Source organism: Pogona vitticeps, chromosome 1 (assembly GCF_051106095.1).
Source record: "Pogona vitticeps strain Pit_001003342236 chromosome 1, PviZW2.1, whole genome shotgun sequence".
Taxonomy (NCBI): Eukaryota; Metazoa; Chordata; class Lepidosauria; order Squamata; family Agamidae; genus Pogona; species Pogona vitticeps.
Window position 1 is genome coordinate 68734525 of NC_135783.1, and position 24735 is coordinate 68759259.

The following is a 24735-nucleotide window of genomic DNA, read 5'->3' on the forward strand; positions in this document are numbered from 1 at the left end:
CGAAGCAGTTGTCTTTTAATTTCGTGGCTGCTGACACCATCTGCAGTGATCAGGGAGCCCAAGAAAGTAAAATTGGTCACTGCCTCCATATCTTACCCTTCTATTTCCCAAGAGGTGATGAGACCAGTGGCCATGATCTTAGTTTTTTTGATGTTGAGCTTCAGATCATTTTTGGCACTCTCCTTTTTCACCCTCATTAAGAGGTTCTTTAATTCCTCCTCACTTTCTGCCATCAGAGTGGTATCATCTGCATATCTGAGGTTACTGATATTCATCCGGCAATCTTAATTCCGGCTTGGGATTCCTCCACTCCAGCCTTTCGCATGATGTAGTTTGCATATAAGTTAAAGAAGCTGAGTGACAATATAAAGCCTTGTCAGACTCTTTTCCCAAATTTGAACCAATCAGTTGTCCCATATCCAGTTCTAACTTTTGCTTCCTGTCCCATGTATAGATTTCTCAGAAGATGGATAAGGTGGTCAGGTACTCCCATTTCTTTAAGAACTTGCCATAGTTTGCTGTGATACACACGATCAAAGGCTTTTGCGTTGTCAACGAAGCAGAAGTAGATGTTTTTCTGGAACTCTCTGGTTTTCTCTATAATCCAGCATATGTTAGCAATTTGGTCTCTAGTTCCTCTGCCCCTTCAAAATCCAGCATGTACTTCTGGAAGTTCTCGATCCACATACTGCTGAAGCCTGCCTTGGAGGATTTTGAGCATAATTTTGCTAGCGTGTGAAATGAGTGCAATTGTACGGTAGTTGGAACATTCTTTGGCACTGCCCTTCTTTGGGATTGGGATGTAGACTGATCTTTTCCAATCCTCTGGCCACTGCTGAGTTTTCCAAACTTGCTGGCATATTGAGTGTAGCACCTTAACAGCGTTGTCTTTAAAGAATTTAAATAGTTCAACTGGAGTGCTGTCACCTCCACTGGCCTTGTTGTTAGCCATGCTTTCTAAGGCCCAATTGACTTCATGCTCCAGGATGTCTGGCTCAAGGTCAGCAACCACACTATCTGGGTTGTCCGGAACACCCAAATCTTCACAGAATTTGTCAATTTCAGCCTCTTCAGCATCTGTGGTTGGTGCATAAACTTGGATTACTGTGATGTTGAAAGGTCTGCCTTGAATTCGTATTGAAATCATTTTATCTTTTTTGAGACTGTATCCCAGTACAGCTTTTCCCACTCTTTTGTTCACGATGAGTCCTACAGTTGCCTCAGACCTCAGAGGATAAGAGACAATAGCAGTGTTGGAACAGAGAGTTGGTTACTATGTGAGGCTCCTCTACACTCTACCATTGCTTTTGAATGTTGTAGGATGCTTCCTCACCTTCAATATGGAAGGAAGACTCAACTGCCAGAGTACTAGGCGTTTGCATGTCAGATGTAAGAGGTTTGCCTCTGGCAGCAAAACATCTTGAGATGATCCTGGTGCCAGGCTTGCAGTGCAGTTGCAGACCTCTGCTGGTGGAACCTACTACAGTACTTAAAGGGCAAGACCCACCTTTTCTCCTTCCCAGAACTTAAATAAAACATGGGGGGGGGCAACAAGGGCATATGGTAAATGACCGCCCAAACCTTGTTCCTGTAAATGGAGACCATCAGAACTGAGATCATAATTTTTCCAAGAAGGGATGTGAAACTGCAGAATTGCAGGTAGAGTGTTGTGGCTGGGAAGTAATAATTAACATATTCTCATGGCAGGACCTGGGAATATATACTGTTGCTGTCATTCATATGCCACTGATGAAGGACAGACACAAATGCTATAGACAGTGTGTAGCTAGAGTTGAAAGCATATGGAGGGTTGTGACTGAGGCAGAATTTCATGTTTGAGAAATCAGATTTCAAAGGAATCCTATGTTTAAATCCCAAAGTCCTACTGCAAAACAAAGCAAGATAATTTGCAAACTATGGGAAATGAGAATACTGTAGATTCTTTTACATACTCAGATGCATTCTGAGGAATTCCCTATTCTAGTGATCAGATTATCCACAGTATCTGTTTCTCTCTGTAGTAATCACAAATCTGTCATCTGTTCTTGGTGCAAAGGTGCTTGTGTAGTGTGCAGTTGAGCTCAAATGCTTCCTTGCTCCAAAGCAAGTGCATGGAGGCTCGATTAAGATCAGGATCACCGTACATGTAAACCTTTCCCCCTTTAATTCATCCATTCATGCAAACTGAAGTTTTCTTCTTTTCAGCCCCCACATGGTGAGGAGATAAATTTAAGAGATGATGTGTCAGGTCAGGAGGTTAAGCTTTCCCTAGTCCCTGTGCCAAAATTTGAACATGGAAATATTAAGAAAGAAAACACGAATCACCGCATGCTATGCTTTTAATGTAGTGCATGATTTGGCCCACAAGGGGAAAGGTTAGCCATTTTAGTATTTTCTTTGCATGAGTAAGTATACACTAGAAAAGTTACATTTCTCAAGCAGAACTTCCAGAAACCTTCCAGTGTAACTGATAGCCTTGTTGGTGAGAGAATTCTGCTGGTGAAAGTCCAAAAGAAAAATGTTTTTAAGACTCTGATAGAGACAAATTCTTGTCATATTTGCCTTGTTCACAGACACACAGGGAGAACCTAGAACTGGTGGCAAACAGCAGAACTAGGACCTTGTGTGTGGTCCTAGGTCACAGAAGGGTCATAATGCAGTGGCAGGGCACGTACCAGCTTTAGGCCTTCAGGGTGGACTGAAAAAGAACCAATGTGCAAGGAAGGTCTCCTTTGTATTTTACATGAACCTAAAATCCCACTAACTCAATTCGAGGTGCAAAACTGTGGAACAGGCAAGCCCATATAAACAAAGCCTTAAGCATGGCTGGCTTTACCATCAGAGTGTAGCTGTTGTCCCAGAATTTAGTTGTCAGGAAAGGGCAGCAAGTTGTTGTTTACTCAATCTGATTTTGCAAGCTGGCATGTAAAATTAATTTGATTACATTTGGGTACTATGCCCTACCATCTTGGTGGTGGGTGGGATTCTTGTCCACGTCTGATCACTGAGTCAGTTTTATTTAATTAAAGTGTATTCAAAAGGTACGAGACCCTTTGGGACCCCTTCAGCCACTGTTAGGAAGGAGCTGGATGCCCCCCCTCACACCACCCCAGAAGGAGCCTTTCAAGAAAGTCCCTGCGTTCCGTTTCTCCGGGTAGTTCTCAGGTGGCGTGTGCCCCAGTAAAAGAGGAACTGCGACTGACCACATGAGTCTAGGTGTCCCGTTGAATGGAAAACAATGCTTTTATTAAGCTGAAAGTGTTTAGTAAATATGCCAGGCTAGGCCCAAGTCATGGCCCTACTGGATTCTAAGAGAAGTTTATTAACGAAAAAGGAAGCAGAAGTTGCCATACATTGTATTTTAATCATTTTATTTTTATTGAATTTTAATTATTGTAAGCTGCCCAGAGACCTCTGGGTAGAGTGGGCGGCATATAAATTAATTAATTAAATAAATAAAATAATTGCCTGATGTCTTGGTCTTAGAACATATGTTGAATTATAGGCAGTTGGCATGCACACCTTTACACAGCAGGGCAAGGCCGAGTGAGATGAACAGAGGACCAGATTACCTGAATTTTCTCATTGTTAATGTAAATTTGTCACATACATGCACAGGGTGTGAGTGGCTGGTAAGGCAGCCACATACTAATACTGTCCAGCTTGTAGCTTAAGCTAATAATGCCCTGGTGCTCAGTTTCCATTTCATTAACTTGCATCGTCCTTGGTCTGGATTTTAAACAGGACCTTATAGGACAGTGATGGTGAACCTTTTTGAGTCCGAGTGCCCAAACTGCAAAACAAAATCAACTTATTTATTTCGAAGTGCCAATACTGCAATTAAAACCCGAATGCTGTGGTTTTAGTTTAGAGAAAACAACTGCCCCTGCATTGCAAGGGTTAAATGCTTGTGTTTTTTCCTAGGGGCAGTATTAACAAAGAAATACTTTCTGGTCCTCCAATCCCCCATTGGGCTAGACTGGTAATGGTCGCCATTGCACCCCTCTTGCTGGACCACTGCACTAGCAGAGGGGAGTGCCAAAATCTGGGATCGAAGAATGAGTAAGTATTTCTCTATGGCGACCTATGGCTCGTGTGCCAGCTGTGGCATGCATGCCATAGGTTCGCCATCTCTTATAGGAGATTTGGAGTCTTGGGGAGGAAACATGGTCCATCACCCAGGACAGATGATCTCTGGAAACTGTAATCTTCAGGGCTACTGAGGTAGCAATAGAAGCATTGATTCTCTATCTGCTCTTATTTGGGGGGGGGGAGTACTCGTGCATGGGGAGGTGGGGAAAGGTACGTCTGCCACAGGGAGCAGAGTACAAACAAGCCCAGTTGGAAGTTCAAATCCCTGAGGCAGTGAGTAAGAGACTTCTGCGTTTGGTGTCTACTTAGCTCACATCAAACTGTTGCCAGTTCAGATAATCTGACATTACACTCAGAAATTCATGTGTATACTGCTAGAAAGGATACAGATATTTTTTTACCCAGATGGTGACTAACCTTTACTTTTCCGCTTTGCTTTGCAATCATGATTATGATTGTCAGCCCTTACTAGAGCACATTGCGTTGACAGAAACGGCTGCATGTGGAGGGAACAGAATCTGGCAGCATGTAACTCCAGCCAGTTTTGGCTATGCTTCATCTCTAGACTCTCATATTACCTGAGCCTGGTTGTAGAGACCTCACAGGACTAGCAGCACTAGTGATAAAGAGGGTTCAGGAAAAGTTGTAATGTTGGATTCTGGATCTGTTTTGTTCCCAGCGATTAGTCTGTGGGATCTGGCTGCTATGTTGCCTTGAAAAGATAGATATAGCCACTGGAGGTGTGTAGAGTGCGCCCTCACCCAAAGTACCACCCAAAGCATCACAAGGCTGAAAAATTGAGCTAGGACGTTGATGTCTTTTGAGTTCTGCAGGCATAAGAAAATAAACATCTGGCAGAATTTGTCCATGCGCTCAGGTGCCAAGGAAATTTGGCTTCCTTTAGCACTGATGTTACAGTACATGCTCAAAAAATATGGATGTCAAATAAATCTGGGTGATCAAATAGGAAACAATGTTCAAAAAGGCAAGACATGGTATAATTGAGATTCTCAGAGAATCAGATTGACTTAAAATATGTCATTTAATATAGAGACAATTGCCTTGAAGACAGAGATGAACCACTACAAAAAACTCATTGAGTTTGTAATAGCCATGGCCCTCTTGTTAGGCTGAAGGTGAGAGACTTGTATTGGTAGTAAATGGAGCTGTACGAAGTAGGAATTTTCTGGACTACTGTGCAATGAGAATAGGAACATTTCAGAATGGTAGAAATGGCCCTTGGTAGAGAGCCTTCCCGATTGCACATAAAGTCTGAAATGACAATCTGGTCAGCCATGTTATTTGAGACAATGAAAATGGAGGTAAAACACCTAAGGATTCAGTGCTTTTGCTCATACTGATAATTGAAGTCACTGTTCTGCATGTGGCCTCATAGTTCTTAACTTTGCACATTTTTCCAGTTTAGATTTGGCTGAAGATGAAGGCTTGCAGGAACCATGACTAGAGGAAGAAAAACAACAAGAATTTTTTTTATTTTTTAAAAAAGGCAGAAGATTAAAATTACTAAAAGAACAAGAATAGCACAAAAATAAAATAGAAAAGATTTACAAAAAGAAATAAAGATTGAGCTGGGCAAGGAAGGAGTCACAGAAGGAACAAAGGGTGCAGCCTCTTTTTAAAACCATACCAAATAGCCTTACCTCTCCTGGGTGATGATCAGTAAACAATCTAGCTTTCCAGATGTGTTCCAAGTACTACCCAAAAAAGGAATTAAGAACTGAGAGTGTAGTTTTTCTTCTCTTTTTTTAAGTGGGAGATCCAGCAAACACACTCAACATATCCCTCACTTCCTACGTTTGAATATAATACGAACATAAATAGTGACCTATCTACACCAGGAAATCTGAAGCTTCCAAATACCTAAATACTTTGTATCAAGAAGAAAGTTCTTTCTTTTATGAGTAAACGTCTATTGAAATATTTGTGTTGTAGGACTGTAATCCCCTTTCTACATGAAATGGAACAAGAAATAGTTTGTGTAAATGGAAAAAAATAACTGACTGGGAGAAACAATTAAGGAACTTGCTCCACCCCCCACCCCCAGATGATCTTGAATCCAAGATCCCATCAGTTCCTGAAAGCCTGGACAGTGAGAAAGAATGATGGAAGCAGGAGTTCATTATCATTGGAAGGTTCCCTGGACTGCCTTGAGGCACAAGTTGCCTTAGGTGATCATCCAAAGAATAATGCAGAAATAAAAGAGTTATTTATTAATGCAGATGGATAATGACTAAATATTACCGCATTTCCCCAAAAATAAGACAGGGGTCTTATATTCTACATTTATTCAGATACTGCCATGTCATCTTCTTCTGGTTGCTGCACAATGGTGGAGGGCGGGTTTTCACTTAATTGGAGCTTATTTTGGGGGTAGGGCTTATGAGCATCCTGAAAAATCATACTAAAGCTTATTTTCAAGTTAGGTCTTACTTTCGGGGAAACAGGGTATTTGCTCTTTGTACAAAATCACTGCAGTTCCTTGAGTAAAAAAAAATTGCAGCAGGTATTTGAATTTATGCAACATTTATGTACCACTAATGGATTCCTAGGGAAACATAATTTTGCTTTTATTGAAATTGTTTGAACACTTTGTAACATTTAATCTGATTCCCAAGTGGAAATCAACCTTAAGGAAACAAGTGTGAACAGAAAATGTATAAAGAAGGAAGAGCATCTGACCAGCTCACTGTCTGTAGAAACTCACTCCTTTGCCCATGAGCCTCTTACAAAAACACACAGCAGATGTCAAGTGCTGTGGGCCAGGTGTTCACTCCCACCAAGGATCTGATTTAATCACTGTGGTTCCAGAAAGTGATTAAATCAGATCAGTTACCAGAAAGTTCAATAATATTTTTGCCTTTTTTTGTTCACATACTGAGTACCGAAAAAAGAGAGTACATTTCTGTGCAAGTAAGTCTTCAGTGAGCCTGTGGCTTTACAGTAGTTCTTTCTCCCCCTTTTTATGGCTCTGAAGCAGGATATATTCCACACACATCCTCCTTGCAAAGGTACAGGACTTTTCCTCTTCAGAGAACATTTGGACTAAAGGAGTTGCAACAGAACCTCTGTGTTCAGTGCTACTCTTAGAGACAGGAAATCATCTAAAAAAAGGCTATCCTCTAATTAGCTCAGTCAGCATTAAAGGAGAGCTCTGGTGTTTTATCAACAGTTCTGCCAATACTGATGAAAGACTTCACACAACCGGTACCAAAAGAGAATCATCATGCAAAGAACAGCCACTGTTCCCAAGGATAAAGCTATAAAGATTCATACCTTCCAGTAAAAACACATTTCAAATTATAACAAGCTGTTTTAAGTTAGGATACAGGAATCAAATGCACAGGCAAGTTTAAACAGACCAGCTCCAAAACATACAACAAAGCAACCTAGCAAACATACATACAGAGAACCCCCTCATCTCCAGTACTTGTGATGGGTGAATCTGTAGAACAAATACCCTGCCTGCAGGAAGAACACGTTGCCTATTATTATTTTCGTGGACCTGAGTCGTGAGAACAATAAATACAAAGGAGAGTGTTAAAATGCAGATCTCATCTTGAAGCAGAGAGGACTTCATCCAGATTTGTTCATACCCTTGGAAAGCATTATGTAGCCTCTACAATCTACACAAAGGGGAAGAATGAGAATTCTGACTGAAGGAGAATAATTACCAGTCAAGTGCACCGGATGCTAGAAATCCAGTAATCATTAAATATATCATTGTAAACAGCTAGGATTGACCCTTCTTCCCCTCCCCTATTTTCCCTTTGAAAGCATTTCCTCACGAAAGGCATCTGAAGCTAAAGTCCTCATATTTGGTTGGAAGTGTTTTGTCCCATCGTAATATATACACATGGAATTTTAACCAGGCACAAGAGAAGTTTTAAACGTTCAACAAGTCCTCATCACTATCATCATGAAATGATACAGCGTTTGTTGAGTTCTGCGCCTTCCGTTGGCCAAAAGCAGTGCTGCCTTTGCTGCCATTGAGCAGCCTTGCCTTATCACCACTTGAATGGTTAAGAGCCTTATTATGATGAGGCCGACTTGTGTCCAAGCCTCTGGAGTGGACATCTCGAGCTGAATGAATCTTCACTTCTGGAATTGTTAGAACTTCATCCTCGCTGTCCATGTCATCAACATGAAGGGATGTCAGGGCCTCTGACCTCACTGTTTTACTGGTTATATGGCCGTTTTCTTGCCCTTCATTTTCTGACTTCTGAGTTGGTGCAGCAATTTCTTCCATGAGCCATTCTGTTTCATTTTCATTTACTTCTTCAGTATTTATCTGTCATGTTCAATAGGGTACAATTATTAGACAGAATTTAAAAGAATTCCCACAGCCACTTTAAACCTATCCAGGACAGACTTCATCTTAAAGAAAAAATTTAGATCAATGGTAGTACACATACTTTTATGCAGGTAGCTCCAAGTTCAATCCCTAATATCTCCATTTTTTAAAAAGTGGCAGAATAGAACTAATGTTAGGAAACGTCTTCATCCCTGGAGAACTGCTACTAATCAGAGCAGACAACACTGAGCTAAATGATCAACTGATCTCATTCAGTAGGAGACAACACTATACAAATGATTTTTTATTTTTATTTTTCTTATTGGCAAAATTCTTACAATATTCAAAAGTTTATCTGAAATAATTTCAATTCAAACACAAGGCAGCAGCTAGTAAGAGGGATAAAGAAAGTTGGGTGAGCTCTTTGCCCCTCAACCTCCTTGGAAAACCCCTAGTAGAAAAATATTGCCTAACATTAAAAGGTGAATCACTGCTCACAGAAGCTTCAGGAGGGCTGAATTATTTTTATGTAGGTTACACACCTCAATCTGTTTAGTGCAAAAACAAACAAACAAACCAAAAAAACAACCAAGCAAGAAAGGAACAAATATCAAACACACACCAAAAAATAAGAAAGCCAACAAATTTTTCAAAAGTGGAAGTGAGCTTCTGACCACTTTAAGTTTAGTTCTACTACATTCTCTTGTTTGTTTTGGCATTTTTGGTGATTTAATCGCGCACACACATGAATTTTGGGGCCTCTCTGGACCATCTACGCATCCACCCCACACCCACATATGAATTTTGGGGCCTCTCTGGACCTATCAAACATTTGGGGCCTTTTAACCTATAAAACTGCCCCACACCCACTCAGAGGGATGCATATCTCAAAGATATGTTTTCTTCATGAAATATTCTTCAAATTATTCCTCCTATGGTAATGTCTACTAATAATGGTTGTTGTAGGTTTTTCGGGCTGTTACCTAATAATGTTCCCTTAATCATGGGTTATATCCAACATGCTCACTGTTTTGGTGGCATACACCCCTCACCATGCTCTTGAAACCTTCCTATTCCTCCACAGCTGGTTTTATAGTGCACTAAGGCTGTAGTCATCAAAGCTACCAGAATGAATTTGACACAACTCCGGGAGGCAGTGGAAGATAGGAGGGCCTGGCATGCTCTGGTACATGGGGTCATGAAGAGTCGGACACGACTAAACGACAACGAAAGCTGTAGTGGAGGGTGGTTCCACAGGATTTCATTGAATGAAGTTAACTATTTGATCCTGCTCTGCACAAGGAACTAGCACTACTGGAAGAAATCTTTATAGACTCGAAGGAGTTTGAATTGTTCATTGTACCACTGTATTTCATTCTTGCTGCTGAACACCTGTTTCCACCTGATATACACAGCTGGGGGGAGAGGGAAAGCTCCTTAACACACCTAGATCTTAAATTCCCTCTCACACAACTGTATAAGATTCACAAATGTTCTGAACAGTCCCCTCCCTTCCTAAGATATGAAGCGTAGACATACAGAAAAACTTCCCTAAAATTCTTCTCAAACTTAGATAACATGGAGGAATTAACTGGGGATCTCTCCATGTGGATTTGATGAATAATTAAGTTTTGTATAACAGGTTTTTTTTTGGAGGAGGGCAAAGCAAAGTTCTCCTTGCCTCTTGTGCATCATGCTGAAGTGAAATTCAGTGTCACTGATTTTAAACAGTTTATAATTATGCACATCTATTGACTAAGAAGACTGGAAAGGCTCTGGGACACTTATATACACATAGGAATTATTACCTTTGTATATTTGTAAGAAACATTTGATGTTCTCCGACAGCAATTGGCTATCTTTTGCTTCATAGTCTCCCTGCAAAATAAAGTTAGCTTCATATATTTTGAATAAAATATCAATTATAGATGCACTGACTCATTTGGCTCCACTGGTAAATTAGCATCCCAGGGCTACTTCAGATATTATAGCAAGATTTGAAAGGTGGATGCATAGAGAGTGAGCAACAGAAGGAGTAGATTCAGTCAGCCATTGTTCAGTGCAAATCTTATTCCAAACGTAAGAAGAAAAATTGCAAAGGAGAGACATTTAATTACTATTCCTATTTACATGTTAAAGGCTACAATACAAAGCAAGAGGGAAGGAGAGGAGAGAGAGGCAGGTGGTCATGGAAAGGCACTGTAGGAAGGGTTGATTCTGCAGAAGGAGCTGAAGGGAAGCAAGGTGACTGGATGATACAGCAAAGGGGAAATGTTCTTTGGTTACAATAATTAAGCATGTTTTGTGGGAATGGAACCAGTCATTTGGCACAAAAGGATGCCTTCAGGATAACTGCACTAAAAGAAGAAATATTTCATAAACACATATATTAGCACCTAGACATTTGGTGCTACTGTTGTTGCTTGAGTGCTACAACTGCTAAGGCACCAATGTTCACCTGTCTGGACTAACACTGATCACACGTATTTGAGAGCATCTACTGCGCTGGTCTAAATATAGGGCACTCACAAACCTTGGTGGCCTAGAAGTACTCAACGTCTCATATAGTTAAGTTTGAAACAGTGCAAAGCTGGGCATGAGGTAAAGAACAGAAAATCATAATAAAAAAAATAAAACCTATATTGATTCTTCTTCTGTCTTACCTTCTTTCTTTTTTGTAAAGTAACAGGATCACAAGACATGCTGTAAGAACCACAAGGAGCAAACTCAGTAGTGCACCAACTGCTTGGCTTCTTCCTGAAAGGCCTTTGTGAAAATGATCTTCCTCATAGGTTTTGTCATTGGTAATTTCAGCACTTCTGTAAACGACAGAAGAAACCATCTCATTGTATTGATGGAGGTGTAGTCCCTTGTACACTGTTCCATCAGGTCTTATGACCCTCAGGGGTGTACCTCTTTGGGTAGAACCAGTGGGCAGGAAGAACTAGAGAACCTGTGGATGGGGCTCTTTCTGTCTTTCTCAGGCAAACACATCAAATCCAGAAGTAGCAGTGCTTGAAAACTTAACTGATGAGATCCAAAGAATAAGAGTGTTTGTTATCAATTGCATTTACTCATTTGACTCCACTGGTAAATTACTGTCCCAGCACAGTAATTTATCAATACTGTCCCAGCAAATGTGAGTAAGTTTGATCACATTTCGTTGGTCCCACCTGCACTGGCTATCTATGTAGTATAAGGCCAGATTCAAGGTGTTGGTTATTAACTATAAAGCCCTCCACAGTTTTGGACCCGGCTACTTATTGAAGGATCTTTCCTTAAAATCATCTGCCCACACCACCTGATGCTGTCAGGCCATGCTCCTCCGGGTTGCCACTCCAAGGTTGGCCAGGAAGTCATCTACCAGAAACAGGGCCTTCTCAGTAGTGGCTCCATCCCTTTGGAATGCAATCTCAATGGAGCTGTGCCTGGGCTCTTCCCTTACAGCTCTGAGGATGCTCAAAACAAAGCTGTTTACCAAATCCTTTGAGAGTATCCTCTTTTAATAGCTTGATGATACCTGTTTTCCACAGTTGGCGCTATGTCGCTGCCACAGGGCACGTGCACACCAAGGAGCCCGGTAAGAGAACTGGGCTGGTCCTGGGGGGCAGGGAAGGACTGCTGGGACACCTGTGCTTGCGTGCTTCATATTTATCTCCCCCGAGAGACAAATACAGAGCCATGACCTCTTTTGGAGTGTAACAATTCAGATTCATGCTCATTCCACTTAGTTTACTGTAACACATTTATATTGGGCTTTCCTTGAAGATGGTTCAGAACTCATAACTGATGTACATACCATCAGTTGCTTAGTTAAGATTTTAAGAGGTATGCTTCCTGGGAACATTTTGCTAAGACTGCACCATTTGCAGTGGGTATTTGTCTAAGCTCTGGTCCAACTCAAGATATTGAGCTTTAGAATCATCATGACTTGGGATCCACATATTTTCAAGACTATCTCCTGGCTACAGAATCTGCCCAAATACTGATATTGTGGCAACAAAGAAGTGTATTTTAGTTTTGAATTTTTGTGTTTAAGAAATGTTTCTGATAAGCAGTAAACAAGTGCATTAGGTACATAAATTATTCCACTAGGGCTAGCTTCAAAACTCAAGGTACCTGGCCAAGAAAGATCTGGGCCAAGATGCAGTGTGAATGTTGCTTAATCTACAGTTCATCATCATCATCATCATCATCATCATCATCATAGTAATAGTAATAGTAATAGTAATAGTAATAGTAATAGTAAGGTTTTCTAGGTAAAGAGTATTCAGAAGTGGTCTACCATTCGCTCCTTCTCGGGGTTTCTTGGGATTGTGCAGCTCATCCAAGGCCACAAAGGCAGGCTCTTCTGGAATGCACAGTGGGGAACTGAACTCCTAGCCTCTGGCTCCACACCCAGATACCTAAGTCACTGAGGTATCCAGCCAGCTATAGTTCATAAACTAGTGGAATAATCAAGTGCAGTTGATGTTTTCTTAGTTGAACTATCTGCCAATCATGGTACTTCTAAAAATTGGGTTGTCTGCCACCTAAGGATAGTTACTGCTATGCAGCCCCCTATGTGTGGTTATTAAATGTTACTGAAAGGGATGTTTCCAATGTAACCTTCAGTGATGAAATCCTCTCTCTCTTGGTAAGACGCAAGAACTGACAAGCCTTGCTTTCAGAAGGATCACTTACACCAGTGGACAGACTGCTGACGTATACCAGGTGAATAAGTACTGGCAATCTGACGATTCATGAAGGAATGCAGGGATGCCTTCCTTAGCCTCCTGACTACAGTGGAAGAAAATAGTTGAGGACGCAAATTTTGTTTTGTCCCTGCCACATCTGGAGTCAGAGGAGAACACAACATCCAAATCATCATCTAGGGTAGGAAAAAGAAAATATTAAAATATTCCGTAAGAAATAGCAACATCATTACAACTCACCTATTAATATTCTATACTAGTATTAATATTCTATACTAGTGTTTCACAACCTGGGGGTTTCAAAATATTTTCAGGATGAGGGGTGACAGGTCACTCTATATGTGCTGCAGCCCTTGTTAAATAATTTCTTCCTTGACCTTCCAGAATGGGATATTAAAGTTAGTAAGATGTGTATATATAAGAAACAGGCCCTTTGGGGGAGAAAGAAGCCTCTAATTTTTGAGAAGGGATGACTTTACCCCTTAAAAATGCCATTTTATGCAAACTGTGTGGGTGGGTCCAGCAGAGGTTACTTGGCAACAAAGTAAAGTGGGGCTCATGACTCAAAAAAGATTGTGAACCACTGTTCTAGACCTATAAAGGGAGTAGGCAATATTGTATCTTCACACCCATTTGGATTAAACCAAATATTAGTGGGTGGACTCGTAGTGTTCTGGATGTTGAGCAAGCTTCTTCAACATATGTCCTGCCTAGAACATACCTCTGTAATAGCAGATAAGAAGAGAATTAACTGTTTCAAGAAAACAGAAAGGACCTACAAATACCTTGCATTTCATAGGAAATGAAATATGACACCTTTGGTTTTTGTGCACCTAAAGTGTCATATGCAATTTTGGAACATAAATTTCTCATATGCACTCAAAAGAAATGCATTGTTAATACTTGTTTACACCTAAATTATGCAATATGTAGATAAGACATGGAAAGTCAGTTGCTAAGTCATAATGCTGATGGACATCCTGTAACATTATTGCCATATGTGTTTCTACAAAAATGCATTTACTGAATTCCACTCGTGCTTAGAAAGTAATTCTACTAAGAGGTCACTTGGGAAAAGGCCAGTCTTTCTTCTTGCCATTTGTGTGATGACTGTGGAGAGAAAGGAAGGTACTAGATCTGTAAGTAACCAATCAATTCATTTTGTGTTCTTCATTTATCTGTAATTCCCATTTTACCTGCCCCAGCCAATGTGAAAAGCAACAGTGTACACATGCATTGTTTGCATACTTTCCTAATCCTACAGTTGCCCTGTTTAGTAGGGCAAAAGGGAAATGTAGTAAAGACAGAAGTATATGCCATTTACTTTTGTCATGTTCTCTGCTTCCTCACCTTTGCTTGTCCCAGCTTGGAAAAGGGAATAGAAGTGGAGCAATGGAGGTGCACAAGAAAGGAAAAGTGACTTGTTTGTATGTTCCTCTATCTCAAACACCTACAAGGTTGCCTTTGAGCTCAGAATTGGACAGCAAAGGAAGACTGGAAGTCCCTTCCATAAAATGGGCTTCTCCATCCTTACCTTTTCATCAAAAAAGGTCCAAGAACCAAGGGGAAAAAGAGTGAAAATAGGATGAAAGAGGGAATTTGTGCATCCTTCTGTCTCTTCTTGTTAAGAAGTCAAGACAGTACCAGAAATATTTTGGTAATAGGCTGGATGCTGAGCTTGTGGGGAGGTAGATAGTAGATAACTTTTTGAAAGAGGTGCTGTTTCGTGTTAGATCACAATTTGCTAAATCTCACTGGAAATTTTGACAATTGTTTTCCATTGCTGCACACAAGAGTTGCAAGCCCCTTGGCAACCAAGAAGGCGGCACTTCAGAAAACAGCAAATGACAAAAACCAACCAAACAAAAAACAAAACACAACTCTCGATATTGAGGTTAACGGCCATGTTTGTTAGAATAATATAGTAGGTTGTTAGAATACATTGTTACTCACCTTGAATATAATATTTAGCTTTGTTAGAAGATCCTATTCTCCGGAAACCAGGTCCTGAAGTTTTAACTTGGCATATATTGGCTCCCATGCACTCCTGGTGGTTGGAATGAGTGATAGCAGAAAGTTGAATCTCATAAATGTAGGTATCACCATTTGCTCTAATATCACCAGAAGCATTGTATAATCTGAAACAGAGGAGGTTTACGTTGAGACATACGCTAAATAAATCTAACCACAATTTTAATAACAAGAAGAAAAGTTCAGGATTATCTAGGAATTATAAATATTCTATTTCTGTGTTACGTACTCACAAATTCAAATCCAGCTCCATCAAACAGATGGGCTGCCATGACCTGACTGTAATTAATCCATGATAGCCACCATCCTTTTATGTTGCTCTGCCTGCACAACAGAAGTGGTGTCACTGGCTGTGGAAATTGCTGCTAATTAAATTATGGGGTATGCAGTGGTGCCTTGCTTGACAATTACCTCGTTAGATGAGGAAATCGCTTTACGATTAGTTTTTTGCGATCACTATTGCGATCGCTAAACAATGACTGAATGGGCTTTTTTCACTTAATGTTGATCGATTCCCTGCTTCGGGAACTGATTTTTCATTTAACGACGATCAAAAACAGCTAATCGTTGGATTTCAAAATGGCCACCCGCTGTGCAAAATGGCTCCCTGCTGTGTTTAGGATGGATTCCTCGCATTACAGGCACCAGAAAATGGCCGCCCTATGGAGGATCTTCACTGCATGCTGAGGTATTTTGCTCATTGGAACGCATTGAACCGGTTTCCAATGCATTTCAATGGGCTTTTTCATTTTGCTTGATGAGGATTTCGCTTAACAGTGATTTGAATGGAACAAATTATCTTCGTCAAGCAAGGCACCACTGTATTTGATTTCATATCATTGTGTGTGAGTTGCATGCATCCCAAAACAAAAATAATGGAACTGGTGACATCACTCCTGCTGCCCAAGGCTAGCTATGCAACATATTAGCCTGCATTTCTAAATACTGTATTTCCCATATGTTCAAATATATTAGACTATTTTGTTCTGCCACTTGTTGCTACAATCATCTTTACTATGATTTGCAAAACCTCACTAAATCTCCCATTCATCTATCTACTGCAGTTTTTGCAGACTGGAGGGCCAAGTCAGAATTTCCTAGCCCCCACCTTCTTCAATTAATTTGTGTATATCTGTGTGTTATGAAATTCAGATGGGTATATTTTCCAGGATTATCTTTTGAGTTTTAGACAACATGATCAGGTGACCTAATGAATCAATAAATACTGTTAAAATAAAAAAAATTCATCATGTCTCATTTCCTTTGTTGCAAGTACTCTTCTAGGGGAAAAACAAAGGATTCAGCACATTTAAAACACATTTTAAGTCACAGCATGAAGCTTTTATCACATATACAAAGTGCTCTTATGTGTGCAGAACCAGGACTAACTTGTGCTACAGATTTCAATAGAACTAATCCGTTCATAACTGCCATTTTTTAAAGAAAAATCCAACATGTTGAAATTATCTACCCTATAATCTGCCTAAAATGCAACTTGCTAATCAAAATTGCAAGCACTTCAGTCCGTTTTAAGCAGCAAATCTGTGAAACTGTAGCAACTTACAAGCTCTATACACAACACAAAAATGAGTAAATTCATTTATGAGAGTGCCTACAAGGCACACTAACCAGCATTTCTGCCATCCTATTTTCCACCTTAACTCTAATCTAAAGGAAATGCGAGTTCAAGACTCAGGATTTACTGTGCCACTGAAAAATCTTAGTTCTGATTAATTACATTTGTCACTTGAAACTTCAAAGAGATGGGCAGTAGGAAATAGATGTTCTACTATTTTTGTTAACTTCTTCAGAAAATTCAACAGTCTCTTAACCCTGTTTTATAACGAAACTGTCATGAGACTTTCCTTTTCAGATGGTTCAATTATATGTTGAGAGACATTATTCACCTGTAGTAAATGTCACCCAAACTGAAATTTTTCCCTGTCACTGGATTTATAATTGTGCCATTCTTTATGTTTACTTCTTGTGGTTTCACAGCACAAGCAGCCCGAGTTTCCCATGTGATGTAATAGGCACAATTTTCTTCATCGATCCTGAGGAGAAAAGCAGGATAGAAATATTTTGAATAAATTAATAATAAATAATACAAAATATTTGAGAAGTGAGCTACAAATGTATCAGCAGTAAGTATAAGTGGCACAGTACCACAGGAGGGGCTAATGACTTAGAAAGCAACAGAAAACCTGTTTTTATCATCACCTCTATGGTATATGCATGAAAAAACATGCAGCTGGGCGATGTGTTTCTTAATTCTTATCACAGCATGTTTCAGTTAATGCTCAGCTTCCATTAATTAGTTTTTACAATTGTCAGAGGCATAGTTTTATAACCCAGAAGGCAGAGTGACATGGACTGGACCCACAAGAGAAAAACCCACCCATCTAAAGGTGCAAGGCTTTCAGAGGGAGAAGCCTTTTCAAAGGACTTCCACAGACTGGAATTGGGACCCAACAGGCTCCATTAGGCCTGAAGCCTGGGAGTTCCCCTCTGTTACTCTAAATCCCAATGACTAATTGGGGTAAATCTCAGTCTGCAGAGGCTTTGCTACTTATAAAGGCCTGAGAAACTAGGAGGGATTTACATAGAATCAGCCTTGTTTACTGTTCTCTATTAAAGGATTTCTTCCCCCCACCACCACTTTGATCCATACCAAACTGAAACATGTCTAACACCGTGCTGTTTGAACAACAGAAAGTAAGACACAGTTTAAAGATCAGCCAATTTAGTGATAATCCAATCTGTTTGAAGCAGTGATTTGACGCAAATCAACAAATACGTATGTTGTGAGACACACAATAAATGTGATACAGCTTCCCACTTCATCACACAATAAAAAATCCTAATTCAGTGTATATTTATCATATTAGTATTACGCTGTTTTCCTTGTATTATTTTAAAGTGAACATCATTGCTGAGGCTGTTGGTCACCCTGTAGATATTATAACCATAGGTTGCATTCAAGGCAAGTTTTACACTATAAAGGATTCCCTGATCCTTATATGATGGAAGAAAATTGACAATCTTGTCTTCCCTGAAAAAGAAATATTGCAAATATTTCCAATATACTCTATTCATAAGGTTGTATTGCTTTGTATTGTATTGTTTACTTGTGTGCTAGTTGTTTTAATTTATTGCATTATTGTGTTTATATGTAGGATGTTAACCGCACTGTTGCATGGTATATAAGTTAAATAAATATATAATACATAAGAAGGCTTTTGAAGGATATGTTGGAGGTTAAAGAAGGAAGAATCTGTTCCACCAATGGGAATAGATGCAATCTTCTACCTTACCTATCAAATCTTGGCATGCCAACTGTTTTTCCACATTTCAGTTCTATAACAGTTGTTGCTTTCTTGTTCTTCTTTTGACACTCATGACCATTTGAGTAACTGATGAGAACTTTGTCATCTGGAACAAAGCATCAAATTCTTCTAAACTGACAACAAAAGACTTCCAAATCAAATTTTTGACAGTGTCGTAACAAACAATGGCTGGAAATGAACCAACATTTTAGATCTTGCTGGATACCACCACTACTAATTTTCTCATCAGTAGCCATCCCTTTGACCTACAATTAGAAACCAATCAAAACACAAGACTTTATACTTGGCCACATGGATACAGTCACTGAGTTAATTAATTTAGTTTCTGAAGATTAACAGTAATCCTTTCATAACCAGCTTCATAACCAGTATCTGACATTTTGGGTGAAAAAGAGAATTATCATAGAATTAATGTCACTTCTGCTGAGGCCTTGATATTAAAAAATGGGGAGAATCCATGTCCAGTGATATCCACCCAGTAGAATGCTATCCAGTTAAAGCAGAATTGGGTTGCAACTATAGATATGATATACTGAAGATATTAATTTCCTGTACTGTACTTAGTTAAAAGCCTAATTCAGGACAAAACAGAATGACAAAGTATAAGGTAGCTTTCAGATGCATATAGAAATAATGGTTCAGCAAGCTTCATAAAACACGTATTGCTTTTTACACAAAAGATTCACTACACCTGACTACTACAGACTATTCTCTGCCTTCTTTCTTTTCCCAGGGGAAGGGTTAAAAAGACATACTATACCTGTCACATTCAGTTTCTGTGTATGCACTAATCCCAGAACCTGTACAGCCCCATTTTGATTTTTTCGGCAAACACTTGCCCGTTCAGGACAACCAGTAGGTCCTTCATGGACTCTTTGACAAAGATTCATGTAGTACCTAGAAATCAGAGGAAGAAAAAAGACAGCTCGGCACTGCATCAGGAAGAGGCCCCAAATACATTAATTTTAAAGCATCCATCCCCTGCTTTTCAGCAAAGAAAGACTTCAGGGGCTCCAAGCACTCTAGGTTAACAAGGCTAAAAGGCTGTAAGTAGCAAACCCTGCAACCCGGGCAAATTATAAAGACCAAGTAAACAGGCATAACTGCTATAAAGTTGCACAATTTATTGTGTTTTGCTTTTCATACAGAAGGGCAAAGAGGGACTGATACACTATCATCCTTAAGCCTGGAAATTTTATTCAGTATCCTCTCTGGACTGGGGATTTCAGCAGACATTGCCTATACACTCTGAAATACACCTTCATAGCCAAAGGGGCTACTGTGGTTTATTTGCTTTTCAAATAAGGGCAGAGATTTAGAAGAAGCAGAATTGTGCCCATCTACCATATTTTGTGTTTGCATGGAATCCAGCATGTGTAGACATAAACACAAGTGCATGTGCACACAAACACACCTCACTTGGTATAATAGATATGATCTCCAAACAATTGTTGCTCTGTGTTCTTTAGTAAGTTTCCAGCACCATGCTATAAATGCCAAATCTGTACTGTGCTCATATCTATTACTACAGTCCAACCTTTATTTTATGGGATGATGCAAACCTCCCAACAAGAATGCTATAGATCAAAGTCAAAATGCTGCTACTCCAGAACACTCCATATCCTACACTCTGGTATTGTCTGCTTCCAGCCCACTAAGCCAAGAAGTATAATATTACCAAGTCGTTTTCATTCTTCTAACAAAAAGGACAACACAAATAGTAACAAAAACAAAATGTTATATTTCCTTAAGTAACAGGATGTAGGCAGGAATGAAATTTGAAATGAATAATCTAACTAAAATATATATCTTGCCTACTTGCATATGAAATACTTTTGCATGAAAAACTGTATTATTATTTTTCACTAGTCATATATCGAAACTCCTAATGCAAGTTATGGTCTAATGTAAGTTAGAATGCAGAAGCAGCTACACAGTTTTGCATTTAGTAAATGTAACTGCATACGACCAAAATCTGTATCTTTCTGACAGTGGGCCTTTGGAAATTTTGATACAAATTACATTTATTTTTGCATAGATTAATTAATATAGTGATAAATTATTGTGCACACCTTTTTGTCATAAAATGGGCTTAAATCCAGCACCAGTGTTGCATCCACCTCACTGTCTGGGCCATCTACATGATGACTACTTATGACAGACACCTCTGCTGTCATTAATTGAGGAAGACACAGAATAAAAATATTTGCGAGAAAAAGCTTTTCTTAGAAATGGGACATCTGCCCATTCTTTCCTTAAACATTTGGAGAATCCCCAATAACCTGGCAAAGAAAGTTCTTCTAATGCTAAGTAACAACTACAATAGAACCATTGAATCAACTGAATGTACAAAGGAATGGACTCAGCTAAACTCCATGGATTCAATAGCCCTACTCTAATTGAAATGTACTACATTTTCTAGATCAAAGCATCTTGCACTTTCTACCATCCGACTTATCCACAATAAATCATCTGAACCTCTGTTGTCTCTCACAGAATATACTTTTGGGTCCTTCTATAAACTCCCATCGTTTTCCTCTGACTTCTTTCCTGCCTGGCAACTTCTTGAATCACACTAAGGTATTCCAATAATAAAGGGCCATGGCAAAGAGCAAGCTGAGAGATAGTAGCATTTTTATCAACAGGTAATCCCTTTTTAAAGTAGTAGCCCTTCTCTATGTCATCTTGATATGTGTACTACATTGTATGAAGAACACAAAGAGGATTAAAGAAAACATCTAGTTAAATGACTTCTCAACCAGGATTAAAACAAACTCACGAGCTGTCCTTGTCAGCAAAGACCCATGATCCTGTGAGGGATGACAGCACTCTCAAATCATAGGTTTTGTGCTTCTGAATAAACTTGCATTCCATTTTTCTCGGTGGACACACAACTTGTGTCTTCCATTCAAATGTCACAGAACAGCCAAGTGTCTCACTCAAGAGCTGAGGGCTCCCATCACCAGCATTTTCATCACACTTGAAAATAATAGTAGATTCCCGGTGCCCAGATACTGTAAGAAATATGTATGTATATCCGTCATCACAAGGAAGTGAAATAACATGGCTCGCTTCTGTAGTCTTATTGGGACAATGAAGAACTTGATATTTCTGTATATCCACCCAACATTAAATTTTCTCAGTAAAAACATTCACTATTACATTCTAACATTAAATGGAGGTTTTGTGTTCTTGTCACAGTGATTTCAGAAAGGATGGTGTAATCTAGAATCTACCTACGATTAGACTTCTGCACGCAGGACGCTGTCTGAGTGGAGGTTTTTCAATGGATTGTTGTACTGCTTTGAATGTGTTTTGGTGTAATTATGTTCTTTAGTATGACATGTTCGATCTTTTTTAGTATTTGGATAATCACTATTGTTAACTCTAATATTGATGTAAGCTGCCTTGGGTCCTTTTAAGGAAAAAGGCAGGGTAAAAATATTTTAAATTTAAGTAATAAAAAAGGATCCTGTTCACGTGCTTCAGTCCCCAGAGATGGGACAGGAACAGTCATGGTTGTGACAGCAGTTGTTCTTTGCCAGAGGAAAATGGAGGAGCAGTGGGGCAGGCAAGTGGTCATGGGGGCTGGTTCAGCATCATCACACCACTCTCACTCCCAGTCTCTGCAAAGTCTTGTGTGTGGTGGTGCCTTCTTCCAAAACTGGTGGAGGGGAAGGAGGAGATTTTCTGTGGATCCTCAGGGCTGAGGGGAGGCAATGACAGTCAGATGGTCCTCTGCAGCATCTGGGGCTGACCTGCTGAGCCCTGGTAACAAAGACACCACCCTCCCTTCTCTTCCACCTCCTGTTCCATCTCTTCATTCCCTCCCCAGCAGTGGCAAATGGCAGTTTCTCACTAGTCCCACAATATGTGTGTGTGTGTGTGTGTGTGTGTGTGTGTGTGTGTGTGTGTGTGCTCGCGCGCGCGTGCGCGTGCGTGCGTGTGTGCATGCGCGCGCAGAGGGCACTGTGGAGCCGCTTTGGCCCCCTCCAGGCCACTATTAGGCAGGCTCCAGACCAAGCAGGTGGGTGGAGATGGAAATGTACCAGCCGCAACCCAAAATTGCCCTCATAGCCCACCAGACTGGGAAGGACAGTCACTGCAAAATCAGTGCTGCCAGGAACAAAACTTTTTTTCTTTCTTTTTTAAAAAAATCTTATCTCGTCCTGTTTCCCCCTCCATGGGGCAGTTCTACCCAGTTACTGACTTGCTCTGACACTACTCATGATCGTCTAGAGCAGTGGCTCCCCATCTTGGCTCCCCAGGTGTTCTTGGACTAAAACTCTCAGAGGTCTTCACCATTAGTTGTGCCGGCCAAGATTTTTGGGAATTACAATCCAAGACCATTGGGGACTCAAAGTTGAAAATCACTGGGCTAAACTGAAAATCTATCAGGATAGCAATATATTTTTGCACCCTTGCTTACCATTTCCACAGAAGCCCCATTTGTTGTCCTTATCCATATTTTCAGTAGTGGCACACCACGGCCGCTCATGTTGCTCCATAATGCATTCACTGTAACTTTGGCCCTTGTATTGAAAAGGGAAGACACAAAGCTCACCCATCTCAGTCACTGTAGATAAAAGGGAAAACCAGTAAGAGGCATTGTGGGCTGCTCTCATGAAAAAGAAATAGCCAAAAATAAATAAAACTTTTGTGAGCAGGTTATTGTCCTACATATTCACGTTAGGAAATAGGTGACTCCTGATTTCAGAAAACTGAAGCATCTGCAACAACCAGTTATGTTGCTACAGGCTGCCCTCCCAAGGCCTTCCACGTCACAGCAAAAGGGGCCAATGGCATCAGTGAGCAACCTCCCCTCACAGAAGGCCTTATACTGCTCATCAGAAAGATGACGGGTGGGCTAAGAGAAAAATCAGACATGCATAACCTTGTTAACCCCCGGACTCTCACGTGCAAGCCTGCAACATGCACCTTGTTAACCTTTCAAGTGTCATCTGTAAGGTGAAGATTTTTATTTTATTTTATTTTATTTTATTTATATCCCGCCTATCTAGTCGCGGTGGACTACTCTAGGCGGCCAACAACAGAGATAAAATACACTAAGATAAAACAGCAAATTACAAAACAATTAAAAGTAAAGAAACAATAAAGGAGAAAAGAAAATCAAAAGTAATCTGGTGAGAAGGCCTGCCGAAACATCCAGGTCTTTAATAGATTCTTAAAGGTACCTAGCGAGGGAGCTCCGCGAATACCAGGAGGTAAATTATTCCACAGGCGAGGAGCCACCGCCGAGAAGGCCCTATTTCTTGTTTTCTCTTTTCGGGCCTCCCTCGGCGTTAAGCTCCTCAGCCTCACCTCCTGGCTCGCCCGTGTGACCTGGGTAGAACTTGGTGGGAGTAGGCGTTCCGCCAGGTATCGAGGCCCTAAACCGTTTAGGGCTTTATACGTAAGCGTTAACACTTTGAAGTCGATGCGGAACCTGATGGGCAGCCAATGCAATGCGGCCAGAGTGGGCGAAATATGTTGGAATTTTTTCACTCCACTGAGTAATCTGGCCGCCGCATTCTGCACCACCTGTAATTTCCGCAGCAACCTCAAAGGAAGCCCCACGTAGAGCGCATTACAGTTCGTCTAATCTTGAGATTACGAGCGCATGTACTAAGATGGTGAGCACCCCCACTTCCAGGTAGGGCCGCAGCTGGGCTATCCGCCTGAGGTGAAAAAAGGCGGTGCGGACCACCGACGCCACCTGTGACTCCATGGAGAGCACCGGGTCCAGATGGATCCCCAAGCTGCGTACCCCATCCTTTGCAGGGAGAGTCACCCCCCCAAAAGAGAGGGAGTTTCCCAGATCCCACCCTCAGTACTTCCGTCTTGTCCGGGTTCAGCCTAAGCCCGTTCTCCTGCATCCATTCCAGTATAGTCCCCAGGCAGCGCTGGAGGCACAAGACGGCTTCTCCTGCGGTTGGCAAAAAGGAGATGTAGAGCTGCGTGTCATCCGCATACTGGTGACACGAAGCACCACGCCCCCTGATGACCCCACCCAGCGGCCTCATATAGATGTTAAATAGCATTGGAGAGATAATCGACCCCTGTGGAACCCCACAATTGAGGCTCCACGGGGCCGAGACTCTCTCCCCAAGCTGAACTCTCTGGGGGCGGTCCTCCAAGAAGGAACGGAGCCAGGACAATGCCAGGCCACCTATTCCCAACTCGGAGAGCCTCCCCAGGAGGATACCGTGGTCAATGGTATCAAAGGCCGCTGAGATGTCGAGGAGGACCAACAGGGACA

The 24735-nt window shown here is 40.7% G+C and overlaps 1 protein-coding gene across 2 annotated transcripts in view; it reads right to left on the minus strand.

The window, feature by feature from the left end:
- Positions 1-5554: 5554 nt before the first annotated feature.
- Positions 5555-24735, minus strand: part of IGF2R (insulin like growth factor 2 receptor) — an 86058-nt gene continuing 66877 nt past the window's right edge. For both annotated transcript variants that reach the window (XM_020809104.3, XM_020809112.3), the window contains exons 39-48: positions 22906-23052; positions 21256-21490; positions 19237-19373; positions 18444-18561; positions 17037-17183; positions 15052-15236; positions 13088-13274; positions 11068-11223; positions 10213-10282; positions 5555-8401 (exon numbers count right to left, since the gene is read on the minus strand). In XM_020809104.3, coding sequence (XP_020664763.3) covers positions 7997-8401; positions 10213-10282; positions 11068-11223; positions 13088-13274; positions 15052-15236; positions 17037-17183; positions 18444-18561; positions 19237-19373; positions 21256-21490; positions 22906-23052 — 1787 coding nt within the window. In that variant the 3' untranslated portion in view covers positions 5555-7996. The remainder of the gene's footprint in view (positions 8402-10212; positions 10283-11067; positions 11224-13087; positions 13275-15051; positions 15237-17036; positions 17184-18443; positions 18562-19236; positions 19374-21255; positions 21491-22905; positions 23053-24735) is intronic.